Here is a 17,366-nt window from a genome sequence, read left to right as displayed (position 1 = left end):
ACATAGGTCTTATCTGCCAAATTAACGTTTATGAAGGTTTAATCCATGCACTGCTGACATCAGCAGCTACTTATGTCATTAGAGAAGAGCACTTTTCAACATCAATTCAACATTTATTTACCCCAACTCTGATAATTCCCCTATTATACACTGTACCAGACTTGCTCAATGAATCCGGATTTTCAATTTTGCAATAATTGACCTTTAAGCGCTTTGGTAGTTTATGCACTTGTCTGCCACAGCTTTCCCAATGGCCCAAGTGCATATTATAGATGTCTTTGATGTTTTACAGTATTGCAAAGGAAGGACACAGCAGGCCTAGGGGTGAACTAAATCACTAATACTGTTTAACATGAGGAATAAATACACACACACCCTCTCATCTAGTAAAGTTTATGGCTTAGTGGCTTCACAGATATTCTTTCTTCAATATTGGATGAGCAGAATCATTGAAGTTCCTCTATAGCGGTGAGTGGTAAAGTGCTGTCAGTAGAGCTGGGGAGAGAGAAGTGATTTTATATCTGTCACCCAGACAGACCAACAGGCTGTGTGTTTAATCCAAGCAGACTGTTCTCTACAGGTCCCGCAGCTCCCAGAGGAGCCTAGTCCATCCTGGCCTCAACAGTTAGGCTGTTATATACATTATTCCTAGGCTTCTAGATCCAGCATTCGTGTGACACAGGCTTTAGGCTTCTATATCCCGCATCCAGCACTGTCGCTGCTCTCTCAACAAACCTGTCTGCCATAAATGATAGCCAATGTGTGAACTGTAAAGGTGTGAGGGAAATGAAATACAGTATATGGCTTTATAAAATATATGGCTATACTCAGACAACCCATGAAGTGGTTTATCGGATAGTAAATTAAAATCACATACATTATAGAGCTTGTTTTATGATGCAATAACCCAAATTCTATACAGTTAGAGTACAAATAAAGGACCATTCTAATGTGTACAATACAATATGTATCATCTCACTGGCCTACATATTGGTTACTGATTGATGTACAGTGTAGGTGAGGAGTGAGTGACAGGTCACTTATATAAACATGACCTATAACTAAATACAAATGAATGGATTTCAGGTGTCGTCATTGATGATGTAGGGCCTAGATCTAGTAAATGTTGGGACAGCGATTAGCTGACATCATCTCTCCCCATTCTAGATCATAATAGACTACGTGGGCAGGTTATGCAACTGCTGATATTTCTGTGGCTGCGTATAGAATAAATTACCATTTAGATTTTGATTCTCATTGTTGGGTATAAAATGAGAAAATATCTACTGACCAGTGATCAGAGAATATTTTCTCATAACCTTGACGCAGATGAATGTTGTGTAGCCTATAAAAAGATTGTGTTTATGTATAGCTGCCATGTATAAGATGTAAGAGAAACATGCTATGTGTTTTTATATAACAACGGTGTGACATGGGGAACACACAACAGTGTGTGATTGGTGGAGATATGTCAGTGAAGAACTAATGGAACCTTATAGGTTTTCTTTCATCTCAGTTTGTATTTGTATTTGTTATGGATGACCATTAGATGATGCCAAGGCATCAGCTACTCTTCCTGGTATCCTGCAAAAATTAAGGCAGTAATATACATTATAATACAATTTTAAATTAAAATACATTTTACAACAGATTTCACAATACATTAAGTGTGTGCCCTCCGGCCACTACTCTACTACAACCCACAATCCATGTGTACGTGTGTATAGTGTGTATGTTATGTGCGTTTGTATGTGTTTGTTTGTACCTGTGTGTGTGACTCTTCACAGTCCTCGATGTTCCATAAGGTGTATTTGTATCTGTTTTTTAAATCTGATTTTACTGCTTGCATGAGTTACTTGATGTGGAATAAAGTTCCATGTAGCCATGGCTCTATGTAGTACTGTGCACCTCCATTGTCTGTTCTGAACTTGGGGACTGTGAAGAGACCTCTGGTGGCATGTCTTGTGGGGTATGCATGGGTGTATGAGCTGTGTGCTAGTAGTTTAAACGGACAGCGCGGTGCATTCAACATGTCAATACTTCTTAAAAAACAAGTAGTGATGAAGTCAATCTCTCCTTTACTTTGAGCCATGATAGATTGACATGCATATTATTGTTAGCTCTAAGTGTTCATTTAAGGGCCAGCCATGCTGCCCTGTTCTGGGCCAGTTGTAATTTTCCCAAGTCCCTCTTTGTGGCACCTGACCACACGACTGGGCAATAGTCCAGGTGTGACAAAACTAGGGCCTGTAGGACCTGCCTTTTTGATATTGTTGTTAAAAAAGCAGAGGAGCGCTTTATTATGGACAGACCTCTCCCCATCTTAGCTACTGTTGCATCAATATGTTTTGACCATAACAGTTTACAATCCAGGGTTACTCCAAGCAGTTTAGTCTCCTCAACTTGCTCAATTTCCACATTATTCATTACAATATTTAGATGAGGTTTAGGGTTTAGTGAATGATTTGTCCCAAATACAATGCTTTACGTTTTAGAAATATTTAGGACTAACTTATTTATTGCCACCCATTCTGAAACTGACTGCAGCTTTTTGCTAAGTGTTGCAGTGATTTCACTCGCTGTAGTAACTGACGTGTATAGTGTTGAGTCATCCGCATACATAGACACATGGGCTTTACTCAGAGCCAGTGGCAGGTCATTAGTAAAGATTGAAGAAAGTAAGGGGCCTAGACAGCTGCCCTGGGGAATGCCTGATTCTACCCGGATTATGTTGGAGAGGGTACTATAAAAGAACACCCTATGTGTTCTCTTAGACAGGTAACTCTCAATCTACAATATAGCAGGGGGTGTAAAGCCATAACATATACGTTTTCCCAGCAGCATACTATGATTGATAATGTCAAAAGCTGCACTGAAGTCTAACAAAACAGCTCCCACAATCTTTGTATTATCAATTTCTCTCAGCCAATCATCCATAATTTGTGTAAGTGCTCTATGCATGTTGAATGCCCTTCCCTATAAGCGTGCTGAAAGTATTTTGTTAATTTATTTACTCTAAAATAGCATTGTATCTGGTCAAACACAAGTTATTCCAAAAGTTTACCAAGGGTTGGTAACAGGCTGATTAGTCGGCTATTTGAGCCAGTAAAGGGTGCTTTACTATTCTTGGGTAGCGGAATAACATTTGCTTCCCTCCAGGCCTGAGGCGCATACTTTTTTGTAAGCTTATATGGAAGAGATGGCAAATAGGAGTAGCAATATCGTCCACTCTCATCCTCAGTAATTTTCCTTCCAAGTTGTCAGACCCAGGTGGCTTTTCATTGTTGATAGACAACAATAATTTTTTCACCTCTTCAACACTCACTTTCCGAAAAAAATAATCACAATGCTCGTCTTTCATAATTTGGTCAGTTGTACTTGGATGTGTAGGTTCGGCGTTTGTTGCTGGCATGTCATGCCTAAATTTGCTAATCTTGCCAATAAAAAAAACATTATTAGTCCAGAACTAAAGTCTTACGTTATTAGTCAGCTGCTCGATTCAGTTCTGGGTCCAAACGTGTTTTTAGAGAAGGGATTAAGAGATGCTACAACTGGGAACGGAACTGGAATGAGGAGCGCCACCCTCTCTCTTTGCAAGTTGCAGGCCTTCCTCCCCTTCTGAAATTCGAAAGATGCTAACAAATGTGAAATTGTGATTTGTCCAAATAACCAGTGATGAAAAACACAAAACACTGGAACTACTGCTGCTCGTTTGCCCACGCATCCCATTCCTTCCCGACGGATTCTACGGTACCAGTTGTTTACTTAGATCTGTCCACGAGAGATTAGGTTTTCAGTGCTTCAGACGAGCACTTCTTCTCATGTCAGCTTTTACATAAAGAAAAGGCTCTTTCTCTCTATTACTCCCTCTCTCACTCTCTTTCTCTCACCCACACAGAGCCTGTCAGATCCACACAAGGATGGAAGGAGGAGTTGGGAGGGAGGTGCAGCATGACGTGAAAAAGGAAAAATATGTATTTTGGCACTGCATTAACAGCTCTCGATCACTCTTTTTATCTCTCGCTATATCAAGCTCTCTCTCTCCATTTACAGTATCTTTATCTCTTATTCTCTCAATTTCTCTCTCTGAAGATGAAGTCCTTTTGTAGTTTTGGACACAGTTGAAAGAATACTACTGTCCTTTGATTGAAATGGAGTGATTACCATCTTTTCTCCAACAGACAATTCATATTTGTTTGATCAACGTTTTATTAAGCCCCGGCAAAGATAAATGTCATGGTGATTATTGACTGAACATCCTTGAACTTTCCAGGATGTAACAAGAGTGGTAATAATTATGCTCCTGGCCGGAGCTGTCATTCATGTGATGCAGATGATATGTGCTCATCTTCATTATCAGTGCATATAATGGATATTACCTTTGATTGGCTGATAGACAAGCCTCCATTTTATTTCTCTAGAAAGCAGAACTGAACACAAGCCAGCGAGCAAAGAGAGAGACCTTCCCTCCCCCCGAATCCCCCCACCCCCTAATATGTTGCCAGGGCAGATCAGAGGACTGTGTTGATGACGAACCACTCGGCATAGTGAGAGTGTGTTACGTCAACAACAACAAAAACACTCCTCTCGCTCCACTCAGCCTCCATACAGTGGTGATGTAACTAGTGCACTGCCTGCCTGCCTCGGGCCAGGCCAGGGGCTACAGCTACACCAGCTTTACCTAGTCCCTTAGAGGAATCAGCAGCGTCCATTTTAGAGCGAGATGAACAACACACCACAGTACCTCATGCACTCTGACTCACTCACTGGCTCTCCCTCAAAGCAGAGAGAGGGAGACTAGCTAAGTCATTGTGCTTTCATGGCTTTAGTCATCTCATGTGGCTTTGTGTGTGTTTTGTAAGAAGTTCTGAGAAGCTGTTTTAGCTATCTGTTAGATTCCAAGTATTGGATGTTCCACAGGGTGTCTGTGTTGTGGTGAGGGAATGATGTTTTGGATTCATGTGGACAGATCCTGTTGATCCTGATCTGTGGCGTGTCATGTGGTGGGACTGATTCTATTGGAAGTGAATTCGCTACAGTAAACCCATTATCTTGTTTTTCATATAAACCAACTCACTGTAAGGGCCTCCTGTCCCCTTATCACCCACCCTCCATTCCCTACTTACACTTTTGAATGCCTAGCAGCAGAACCCTGTATACCAAATTGATGCTGTGATATTCCAAGGATTTATGTAATCAAGAAATGGAACAAGAATGTGATGATTTCTTTAGGTTGTTTTTCAACCAAATACATGAACAGAGGGCACATCATTTAAAAGGCATGCGATGTTTGCATGCACAAACAATGAAGTCTCTCTCATGCTACTACATTTTCCATTTGCTTCCTAGATTATTGCTTTTCAATGCCATGTTTCTGGTGTTGGTAGGCAGCAATAGGCAGCAGATACCTTGTCCTGTTAATAGTAATGTGTGATCTACCCCCTAAAAAGATTAATAGTAATGTGTCCAGCTGTTTTACTCTCCAGCCAGAGACCCTCCCTTTTCTCCATATCGAATAAATGATCACGTAGCTTAGGTCGGTTGTGTTAGGTTTTTGTGTTTGGACTGTACATTCGTTTTGAAAACTATAATTGCATAAAGATATTGTGCTGAGCCAGTGTGTGTGCTTGTGTGAGTGTTTCTGTATAATATTAATGTGTAATTGCTTGTAACAAATTGCTTAAAATGCTTTAATATATCTGCCATAGCCCTGATGTATGCCGCTGGGAAATCTGAACCCACAGCCTGTAGTCTAGAATACTAATTATTCTATCTCTCTAATTCTCTCGCTCTCATTCTCTCGCTCTTTCCACTCTCTCTTTTCCCCTCTCTCTCCCTCTCTCTCTCTCTCTCTCTCTCCCCCTCTCTCTCTCTCTCTCTCTCTCTCTCTCTCTCTCTCTCTCTCTCTCTCTCTCTCTCTCTCTCTCTCTCTCTCTCTCTCTCTCTCTCTCTCTCTCTCTCTCTCACACTCTCCCTCTCTTTCGCTCTCTCTCTCTCTCCCTCTCCCTCTCCTTTCTCTCACTCTCTCTGCTAAAAGAAGACTGGTGTCCACTCTAAGGGTCCCAGTGAGGAGCATGTGGTGAGGGCCATGTCTCTGGAGATGGAAAAGAGTGTCACTAAGTTGATGTACGACTTCCAGAGGAACTCTACTTCTGACGACGACTCAGGCTGCGCACTGGAGGAATACGCCTGGGTGCCCCCTGGCCTCAGCCCTGAACAGGTACACCTCCCACCTCTCTGTTACCCCCTCTTTTGTACCCCTTTTTTCCCCATCTATTACACTGCTGACGACACCCCTCAGTCTCAGCCCTGAACAGGTACACAACCCAATTCTGACCTATCTGTTACCTCTCTATCTCTTACTACCCAACTACCCACTAATCTAGCCCAGCACATGCCTCTTTAAATCTCCTGTGTCCTATCACAGCTTGATAAGCCCTGGCTGAAACTAATTGAACTGTATTCGTCACAACAGTCCAATAATTTGTAGCTGTGCGTGTCATTTTCCTAATTATCTGAGAGGGGTGGATTAATTGATTGGTAAATGAGCAGCAGAACTGATGATTAATTAATTTACAATCCCCTCAATCATGCCCTGAGTGCCACGTGTGGATTGAAGAGAGAAGGATGGAGGAGAAAAAGAGAGAAACCATGACCAAACTGAAGATGAGCTGAAGGATAATACGTGGAATGCATTGTCTGAAGGACATGACATTATGAAAGTAATGAAATTATATGGTGCATATTTTGGTTTCAGTGGTCTAATGGTATTATGTTTTTTTTTATATAACACGCTCCCTTTAAACGCCTTAGAGTAATACATTGAACAAATCCTTGGTTCTCTATAGAACTTTCAGATCTTGTTATAATGGTAAATATTCATTTGGAAATGTATTCTAAATGTACACCATCTCTGCTACTTTTTTGGTTTGAAATTATGTTCTTAATTGTTTGGATAAGAGAAACCATTTTGCCTGCCCCTTTTTATTGACCTGTCTAAAGCATTCAACACTGTAGAACACTCCGTACTTATTCAGAGGCTTTCATCAATTAGTCTGAACCGGGCCACATGTAGCTGGTTTGAAAATTATTTAAAGGACAGAACACAGTGTGTATTTACTGATGGTATTAAATCAGGTTTTCTGGACAAAACAAATGGTGTCCCACAGGGATCGGTTCTTGGTCCGGTTCTTTTCACTATTTACATGAACAATATTGGTTTACTGTATCTGTAATAATTCTAACTTTCATCTGTATGCAGACGACACTATGTTATATGCTATTAACCCCACAGCTGACCAGGCTCTGTCAAAGCTTAAATCTGCCTTTATTGTAAACGTCTCAAATCACTCAAATCACTCAAAACCATTTGATGTTGCCAATTATTTTAATGATTACTTCATTCGCAAAGCGGGCAAACTTAGGGAGGAAATGCCACAATGAACAGTGAGCCATCGTATTCATGCATAAAAAACTAATAATGAAAGAAAAGCATTGCAAGTTTGAATTTTGTAAAGTTAGTGTGGGAGAGGTGGAAAAATTACTGTTATCGATTAATAATGACAAACCTCCTGGCATTGACAACTTAGATGGAAAGCTACTAAGGATGGTAGCTGACTCTATAGCCACTCCTATCTGTCATATCTTTAATCTGAGCCTAGAGGAAAGTATTTGTCCTCAGGCCTGGAGGGAAGCCAAAGTAATTACGCTACCCAAGAGTGGTAAAGCGGCCTTTACTGGTTACAACAGCAGATCTATCAGCTTGCTGCCAGCTCTTAGCAAACTGTTGGAAAAAATGGTGTTTGACCAAATACAATGCTATTTCTCTGAAAACAAATTAACAACATACTTTCAGCAAAAATCCAGAAAATCACATTGTATGATTTTTAAGTAATTAATTTGCATTTTATTGCATGACATAAGTATTTGATCACCTACCAACCAGTAAGAATTCCGGCTCTCACAGACCTGTTCTCCACTCATTACCTGTATTAACTGCACCTGTTTGAACTCGTTACCTGTATAAAGGACACCTGTCCACACACTCAATCAAACAGACTCCAACCTCTCCACAATGGCCAAGACCAGAGAGCTGTGTAAGGACATCAGGGATAAAATTGTAGACCTGCATAAGGCTGGGATGGGCTACAGGACAATAGGCAAGCAGCTTGGTGAGAAGGCAACAACTGTTGGCGCAATTATTAGAAAATGGAAGAAGTTCAAGATGACGGTCAATCACCCTCGGTCTGGGGCTCCATGCAAGATCTCACATCGTGGGGCATCAATGATCATGAGGAAGGTGAGGGATCAGCCCAGAACTACACGGCAGGACCTGGTCAATGACCTGAAGAGAGCTGGGACCACAGTCTCAAAGAAAATCATTAGTAACACACTACGCCGTCATGGATTAAAATCCTGCAGCGCACGCAAGGTCCCCCTGCTCAAGCCAGCGCATGTCCAGGCCCGTCTGAAGTTTGCCAATGACCATCTGGATGATCCAGAGGAGGAATGGGAGAAGGTCATGTGGTCTGATGAGACAAAAATATAGCTTTTTGGTCTAAACTCCACTCGCCGTGTTTGGAGGAAGAAGAAGGATGAGTACAACCCCAAGAACACCATCCCAACCGTGAAGCATGGAGGTGGAAACATCATTCTTTGGGGATGCTTTTCTGCAAAGGGGACAGGACGACTGCACCGTATTGAGGGGAGGATGGATGGGGCCATGTATCGCAAGATCTTGGCCAAAAACCTCCTTCCATCAGTTAGAGCATTGAAGATGGGTCGTGGCTGGGTCTTCCAGCATGACAACGAACCGAAACACAAAGCCAGGGCAACTAAGGAGTGGCTCCGTAAGAGGCATCTCAAGGTCCTGGAGTGGCCTAGCCAGTCTCCAGACCTGAACCCAATAGAAAATCTTTGGAGGGAGCTGAAAGTCCGTATTGCCCAGCGACAGCCCCGAAACCTGAAGGATCTGAAGAAGGTCTGTATGGAGGAGTGGGCCAAAATCCCTGCTGCAGTGTGTGCAAACCTGGTCAAGACCTACAGGAAACGTATGATCTCTGTAATTGCAAACAAAGGTTTCTGTACCAAATAGTAAGTTCTGCTTTTCTGATGTATCAAATACTTATGTCATGCAATAATATGCTAATTAATTACTTAAAAATCATACAAAGTGATTTTCTAGATTTTTGTTTTAGATTCCGTCTCTCACAGTTGAAGTGTACCTATGATAACAATTACAGACCTCTACATGCTTTGTATGTAGGAAAACCTGCAAAATTGGCAGTGTATCAAATACTAGTCAGCCACCAATTGTGCAAGTTCTCCCACTTAAAAAGATGAGAGAGGCCTGTAATTTTCATCATAGGTACACGTCAACTATGACAGACAAAATGAGAAAAGAATATCCAGAAAATCACATTGTAGGATTTTTTATGAATTTATTTGCAAATTATGGTGGAAAATAAGTATTTGGTCAATAACAAAAGTTTCTCAATACTTTGTTATGTACCCTTTGTTGGCAATGACACAGGTCAAACGTTTTCTGTAAGTCTAAGGTTTTCACACACTGTTGCTGGTATTTTGGCCCATTCCTCCATGCAGATCTCCTCTAGAGCAGTGATATTTTGGGGCTGTCGCTGGGCAACACGGACTTTCAACTCCCTCCAAAGATTTTCTATGGGGTTGAGATCTGGAGACTGGCTAGGCCACTCCAGGACCTTGAAATGCTTCTTACGAAGCCACTCCTTCGTTGCCCGGTTGGTGTGTTTGGGATCATTGCCATGCTGAAAGACCCAGCCACGTTTCATCTTCAATGCCCTTGCTGATGGAAGGAGGTTTTCACTCAAAATCTCACGATACATGGCCCCATTCATTCTTTCCTTTACACAGATCAGTCGTCCTGGTCCCTTTGCAGAAAAACAGCCCCAAAGCATGATGTTTCCACCCCCATGCCTCACAGTAGGTATGGTGTTCTTTGGATGCAACTCAGCATTCTTTGTCCTCCAAACACGATGAGTTGAGTTTTTACCAAAAAGTTATATTTTGGTTTCATCTGACCATATGACATTCTCCCAAACCTCTTCTGGATCATCCAAATGCACTCTAGCAAACTTCAGACGGGCCTGGCAATGTACTCGCTTAAGCAGGGGGACACGTCTGGCACTGCAGGATTTGAGTCCCTGGTGGCGTAGTGTGTTACTGATGGTAGGCTTTGTTACTTTGGTCCCAGCTCTCTGCAGGTCATTCACTAGGTTCCCCCGTGTGGTTCTGGGATTTTTGCTCACCGTTCTTGTGATCATTTTGACCCCACGGGGTGAGATCTTGCGTGGAGCCCCAGATCGAGGGAGATTATCAGTGGCAGGTAGCTTAGTGGTTAAGAGCGTTGTGCCAGTAACCGAAAGGTCGCTGGTTCTAATCCCCGAGCCGACTAGGTGAAAAATCTGTCGATGTGCCCTTGAGCAAGGCACTTAACCCTAATTGCTCATGTAAGTCGCTCTGGATAAGAGCGTCTGCTAAATGACTAAAAATGTAAAATGTAAATGTCTTCCATTTCCTAATAATTGCTCCCACAGTTGATTTCTTCAAACCAAGCTGCTTACCTATTGCAGATTCAGTCTTCCCAGCCTGGTGCAGGTCTACAATTTTGTTTCTGGTGTCCTTTGACAGCTCTTTGGTCTTGGCCATAGTGGAGTTTGGAGTGTGACTGTTTGAGGTTGTGGACAGGTGTCTTTTATACTGATAACAAGTTCAAACAGGTGCCATTAATACAGGTAACGAGTGGAGGACAGAGGAGCCTGTTAAAGAAGAAGTTACAGGTCTGTGAGAGCCAGAAATCTTGCTTGTTTGTAGGTGACCAAATACTTATTTTCCACCATAATTTGCAAATAAATTCATTCAAAATCCTACAATGTGATTTTCTGGAGAAAAAAAATCTCAATTTGTCTGTCATAGTTGACGTGTACCTATGATGAAAATTACAGGCCTCTCTCATCTTTTTAAGTGGGAGAACTTGCACAATTGGTGGCTGACTAAATACATTTTTTCCCCACTGTACATACATACATACATACATACATACATACATACATACATATACACTGTATATATACACATACATATATACACATACATACATACATAACATATACGGATAAATAAATACAGAAAAATTAAACAGAAGGCAATCAAACCCAGTCTGGCACAAAGAGAAGATGTATGTGGGAGACAAGCCTATACACAATCTATACACGTGCCATTTACCACATAGAAGCTAATTATTTGTATAATTTAATTATAGTTAGCCCTTTTTCTTTTATTCTAGGCTTTATCTAAATATTCCGCAAACGGAAATACACAATGGACAAAAAACAATTTCAGTGTATCCTCATCGCTCAGTCACATAATGCCCGGGTATATATGGTGTGCTTTCTGGAATAAGAGCAAGCGTATATGGTGGTAGAAAGGGTAATAGAGGATTCAATGAGTTTCTCTATTTCTTCGAGGTCAAAATAGTTACATAGTCTTTCCTCTTCCATTTCACCACGATACCGACCTGTTTCAGCACGCAGAGGCAATATCCGTGATCTTACCTGTGCACATAGCGATCTCTTGCTTTTAGGTAGGTTATACATAATATATCTCTCACACACAAATTCACCCGTAATCAAACAAAAGGTTCTCAATTTAGGTTTATGATTAATCTCCTCCACCCATTTTTTTTCATATTGCATCAACAGTTGTTTTTTAATAACATCTATATTTCCCTTAATTTGGTTTTCGTACAGATGTTCACAGTCAGACTGTTGAAAAAGGTCAGACATTTCAGTTGCCAAGGCTCCCCCTATGGATAGATCCCATTGAAAAAACTTTACTAGCTATTTTGGCAGTTGGTATATCTAACAGTCTATTCCAAAGTCTCACCATACACGCCTTCCATCTCACCTCACAGGGTTCCCAGCCCATGTCCCCAGTTATTGCAAGTATAGGTGCAAACTTGTGGGCATCTAAAAAGTAACATACTTGATAGTGTATGTGATGTAAACAGAGAGGTCTACTTTCTTGGGGACCTGAATATTGACTGGTTTTCATCAAGCTGTTCCCTCAAGAGGAAGCTTCTCACTGTAACCAGTGCCTGTAATCTGGTTCAGGTTATTAATCAACCGACCAGGGTGTTTACAAACACTACAGGAACAAGATCATCCACATGTATCGATCACATTTTTACTAATACTGTAGAACTTTGTTCTAAAGCTGTATCCGTACCCATTGGATGCAGTGATCACAATATAGTGGCTATATCCAGGAAAGCCAAAGTTCCAAAAGCTGGGCCTAAAATAGTGTATAAGAGATCATACAAAATATGTTGCTGTGACTCTTATGTGGATCATGTTAAAAATATTTGTTGGTCTGATGTGATTAATAAGGAGCATCCAGACGCTGCACTTGATGAATTTATGAAATGTATTGATAAATATGCACCTGTTAAGAAACTGACTGTTAGAGCTGTTAAGGCTCCATGGCTTGATGAGGAATTGAACAATTGTATGGTTGAAAGAGATGGGGGAAAAAGGAGTGGCTAATAAGTCTGATTGCACATCTGACTGGCTGACTTACTGCAAATTGAGAAATTATGTGACTAAACTCAACAAAAAGAAGAAGAAACTGTATTATGAGGCCAATATCAATGATATAAAGAATGATGGAAATTATGGGCAGAAAGACTCCATCTTTCGTGGAATCAGATGGCTTATTCATCACAAAACCATTTGATGTTGCCAATTATTTTAATGATTACTTCATTCGCAAAGCGGGCAAACTTAGGGAGGAAATGCCACAATGAACAGTGAGCCATCGTATTCATGCATAAAAAACAAATAATGAAAGAAAAGCATTGCAAGTTTGAATTTTGTAAAGTTAGTGTGGGAGAGGTGGAAAAATTACTGTTATCGATTAATAATGACAAACCTCCTGGCATTGACAACTTAGATGGAAAGCTACTAAGGATGGTAGCTGACTCTATAGCCACTCCTATCTGTCATATCTTTAATCTGAGCCTAGAGGAAAGTATTTGTCCTCAGGCCTGGAGGGAAGCCAAAGTAATTACGCTACCCAAGAGTGGTAAAGCGGCCTTTACTGGTTCTAACAGCAGATCTATCAGCTTGCTGCCAGCTCTTAGCAAACTGTTGGAAAAAATGGTGTTTGACCAAATACAATGCTATTTCTCTGAAAACAAATTAACAACATACTTTCAGCATGCTTATAGAGAAGGGCACTCAACATGTACTGCACTGACACAAATGACTGATGATTGGTTGAAAGAAATTGATAATAAGGAGATTGTGGGAGCTGTACTGTTAGATTTCAGTGCAGCCTTTGATATTATTGACCATAACCTGTTGTTGAAAAAACGTATATGTGTTATGGCTTTTCAATCGCTGCCATATCGTGGATTCAGAGCTATCTATCTAATAGAGACACTCTGCTTTTTTGACACCACACTCCAAAAAGCAAGTCCTGCAGGCTCTAGTTTTGTCTTATCTTGATTATTGTCCAGTTGTGTGATCGAGGGCTGCAAGGAAAGACCTAGTTAAGCTGCAGCTGGCCCAAAACAGAGTGGCACGTCTTGCTCTTCATTGTAATCAGAGGGCTAATATAAGTACTATACGTGCCAGTCTCTCTTGGCTAAGAGTTGCATAGAGACTGACAGCATCACTACTTCTTTTTATAAGAAACATGAATGTGTTGAAAATCCCAAATTGTTTTCATAGTCAACTTACACACAGCTCTGACACACACACTTATCCCACCAGACATGCCACCAGGGGTCTTTTCACAGTCCCCAAATGCAGAACAAATTCAAGAAAGCATACAGTATTACATAGAGCCATTATTGCATGGAACTCCATTCCATCTCATATTGCTCAAGTGAACAGGAAACCTGGAAAAAAAAAAACAGCTAAATTCTCTGGCAACAGCTCTGGTGGACATTCCTGCAGTCAGCATGCCAATTGCACACTCTCTCAAAACTTGAGACATCTGTGGCATTGTGTCGTGTGACAAAACTGCATTTTTAAAGTGTCCTTTTATTGTCCCCAGCACAAGGTGTACCTGTGTAATGATCATGCTGTTTAATCAGCTTCTTGATATGCCACTCCTATCAGGTGGATGGATTATCTTGGCGAAGGATAAATGCTCACTAACAGGGATGTAAACAAATTTGGTGATATTTTATTTCAGCTCATGAAACATGGGACCAACACTTTACATGTTGTGTTTATATTTTTGTCAGTATATTATTTGTTATTTGCTAATTTCTTTATGAAATGAGCAGCAGTACAGAACCATCATTAGATGCACAATTAAAGGGCCAGATGCGCAATTAAAGGGGAATTACACTCAAAATTATATTTGTTCGTTTTCTTCTAGACCTACAAATATTTATTCTGATGTGATTTAACCATTGACATGGACTCAGAACATCCAATATTGTTGTTTCTATATGAACTATTGTAATTTTGAGAGTGAAAAACAAACAAAAATCTATAACCAGGAATAAGAAAACGGAGAAAACATAATTTGGGAAAGAAATCTCAGATTTTATAGGGCCCCCCTTACAGTTGTTTATTAACCATTATTTTATCAGGTATATTGACAGACAACAGAGTACACTACTTGCTCTTGTACACTAAGGACCCGGGGAAGAGTTGTAGGGGAGAGAAGAGAAGAATGTGCCAATTTGAAAGCTATAAAACAATTAGTAGCTCGCAACTTTATTTTTTATTTTTAAGTAGCTCTCATCCTAGAAACGGTTGGAGATCCCTGCTCTAGGGCAATTCAGGTGGATGTTAGAGGGCTGTGATTTGTTTCATATGATTGTGTTTTGTTTTTCATGTTTTTTGTTTGCTTTCAATGTATTGTGTAATTGATGTGTACAGTATATACTGTAGCTATGTATAGTGTAAATGTTGTTTATTGATGTGTTCATGCAGGGCTCATATGCAAAAGAGACCGTGGTCTCAGCATGACTCCCTGGCTAAATAACAGTTAAATCAAATAATTTCATTTTATGCTGTTTGTTGGATTGTAATGTTTTTATTCGATCAGGAACAAATTTGGAACAAACTAAAGCATAAACTTCAAGCACAGACATAAACATTCTTTGTACTTTCCGTGGATGGGGGCGTTCCAGATGATGGAAAAGTTAGTTCTGTGTTTGTTCTTAGGTCAATCAGGCTGATGTTAAAACTCCTGTCTCCACAGTAAAGTGCTGTACCTCCCACCCTTATTATTTTGGTGCAATGCTAGCCCACATGAAAAATACTATAGTATACTATGGTATAAATACTGTAGTATTGCTATATTTACATACTATAGTATTCACTGTAGGGTTATTTCGGACTCTTCTGTAGTATTTACAGTGTTTTTGCAGACATGACTGTATTATACTGTAGTATTTACTATAGTGTTTTTGTTTTATTATGTTTGACATAGAAGTTGGGTCTTTCTCCTTGAGGAAACCTACTGGATAATTACTAAAAGAGCATATTTTCCATAACCTTTAAGGAGGTAGGACTGGTGTCTGAACGGATAGTTCAAAGCGTCTGCTCTTTTCTATAACCTGTACTTCTTCTTCGATAGGGTTTAATGGCGGTTGGCATCCAATGTTAATGGTGCATTATTATTAATGGTATTAAAAAATACAATAAAAAAAACTTTGCGGGAAAGGGGGAAAACGACATCATACCAAATACCAAAAATAGACACGTCAACAAACAAAACCCATCCCACTTCTTCAATCACAGTCCATTCCGAAATACATCCCTACACAGGCTCACATCATACCAAATACCAAAAATAGACACGTCAACAAACAAAACCCATCCCACTTCTTCAATCACAGTCCATTCCGAAATACATCCCTACACAGGTTCAGGGTCCTGTGAGGGTGGAACATTCACCGACAGGATTTCTTGCAAGGCCTCGGCTGTGAAATTTCAGCTGCATTCACAATGATTCAAATTTTCTCAGACTTCTTCTCCGCTTGTGCTGTACAGTTTATGACCAATGCAATAAATAATACAAAGTCCTTTTTTTTTTCACCTTTATTTAACCAGGTAGGCCAGTTGAGAACAAGCTATCATGTACAACTGCGTCCTGGCCAAGATAAAGCAAAGCAAAGCAGTGGGATTTCATGATCCCTCAGTTGATGAGAAACGTTCACTGGTCGTGGTGGCTCTACTACCATTGTTTCTTGCTTGCCACTCATTCCTTCCACTCTTCTCACCGCCACCAGATAGGAGACACGCTGGACAACCCTTACTCTTGACACCTCGGTCTCCTTCACCCTGACAGGGCACTCCAGGAATTTCAGGCGCTTGTTCACCACCGCAATTACAGCATTTCACTTCATCTGGCATACTATACTCTTCCCGTCTGCACACACTTGACAGATGACCAAATCTTCTGCATTTATGACACTGAAGGGTCTTGTGCACAAAAGCTCTTGCAGGATATCTCATGAATCCTATCTTTATATGAGAAGGGAGAGACTCCTCATCAAAAAACAGTAGTATGGATTTTATTTTCTCCATCCACCATACAGATCAGTCAACCTGCCCCAACCACTCCATCTATGTCTTCAGTTACAGTATATAATCGGCCTTTACTTCTTGCGGCACCCCATAAATTACCCCCTTGAAAGGCACCCTGCTTTGAATATTCATACAGGAAACACTCTACTCCGATATCTTTTTGAGGCTTACAACAGGATTCTTCTGCTACACAGACACACAAAATTTGGATATGGGGAATCAACGAAAATCAAATCAAATGTTATTTGCCACATGCGCCGAATACAACAGGTGTAGACATGACAGTGAAATGCTTACTTACAAGCCCTTAACCAAGTAAAAAATAGATAAGTAAAAAATATAAGCAAATAATTAAAGAGCAGCAGTAAAATAAAATAACAGTAGGGAGGCTATATACAGGGGGGTACCGGTACAGAGTCAATGTGCGGGGGCACCGGCTAGTCGAGGTAATTTAGGTAATATGTACATGTGGGTAGAGTTAAAGTGACTATGCATAAATAATAAACAGAGTAGCAGCAGCGTAAAGAGAGGGGGATGGGGTGGGGGTGGGGGGGCAGTGCAAATATTCCAGGTAGCCATGATTAGCTGTTCAGGAGTCTTATGGCTTGGGGGTAGAAGCTGTTTAGAAGCCTTTTGGACCAGGATTTGGTGCTTCGGTACCGCTTGCCGTGCGGTAGCAGAGAGAACAGTCTATGACTAGGGTGGCTGGAGTCTTTGACAATTTTTAGGGCCTTCCTCTGACACCGCCTGGTATAGAGGTCCTGGATGGCAGGA

The 17,366-nt window shown here is 40.8% G+C and overlaps 1 protein-coding gene across 2 annotated transcripts in view; it reads left to right on the top strand.

The window, feature by feature from the left end:
* Positions 1-17,366, top strand: part of LOC121538591 (prickle-like protein 2) — a 110,950-nt gene that overhangs the window by 65,457 nt on the left and 28,127 nt on the right. The window contains exon 2 of one of the 2 annotated variants that reach the window (XM_045207239.1): positions 6,041-6,220. In XM_045207239.1, the coding sequence (XP_045063174.1) occupies positions 6,089-6,220 (132 nt within the window). In that variant the 5' untranslated portion in view covers positions 6,041-6,088. Of the gene's footprint in view, positions 1-6,037; positions 6,221-17,366 lie in introns of both variants that reach the window. The other variant, XM_045207238.1, reaches the window with a different exon arrangement.

This window comes from Coregonus clupeaformis, chromosome 24 (assembly GCF_020615455.1).
Source record: "Coregonus clupeaformis isolate EN_2021a chromosome 24, ASM2061545v1, whole genome shotgun sequence".
Lineage (NCBI taxonomy): Eukaryota > Metazoa > Chordata > Actinopteri > Salmoniformes > Salmonidae > Coregonus > Coregonus clupeaformis.
This window is presented reverse-complemented; position numbering and strand designations above follow the sequence as displayed.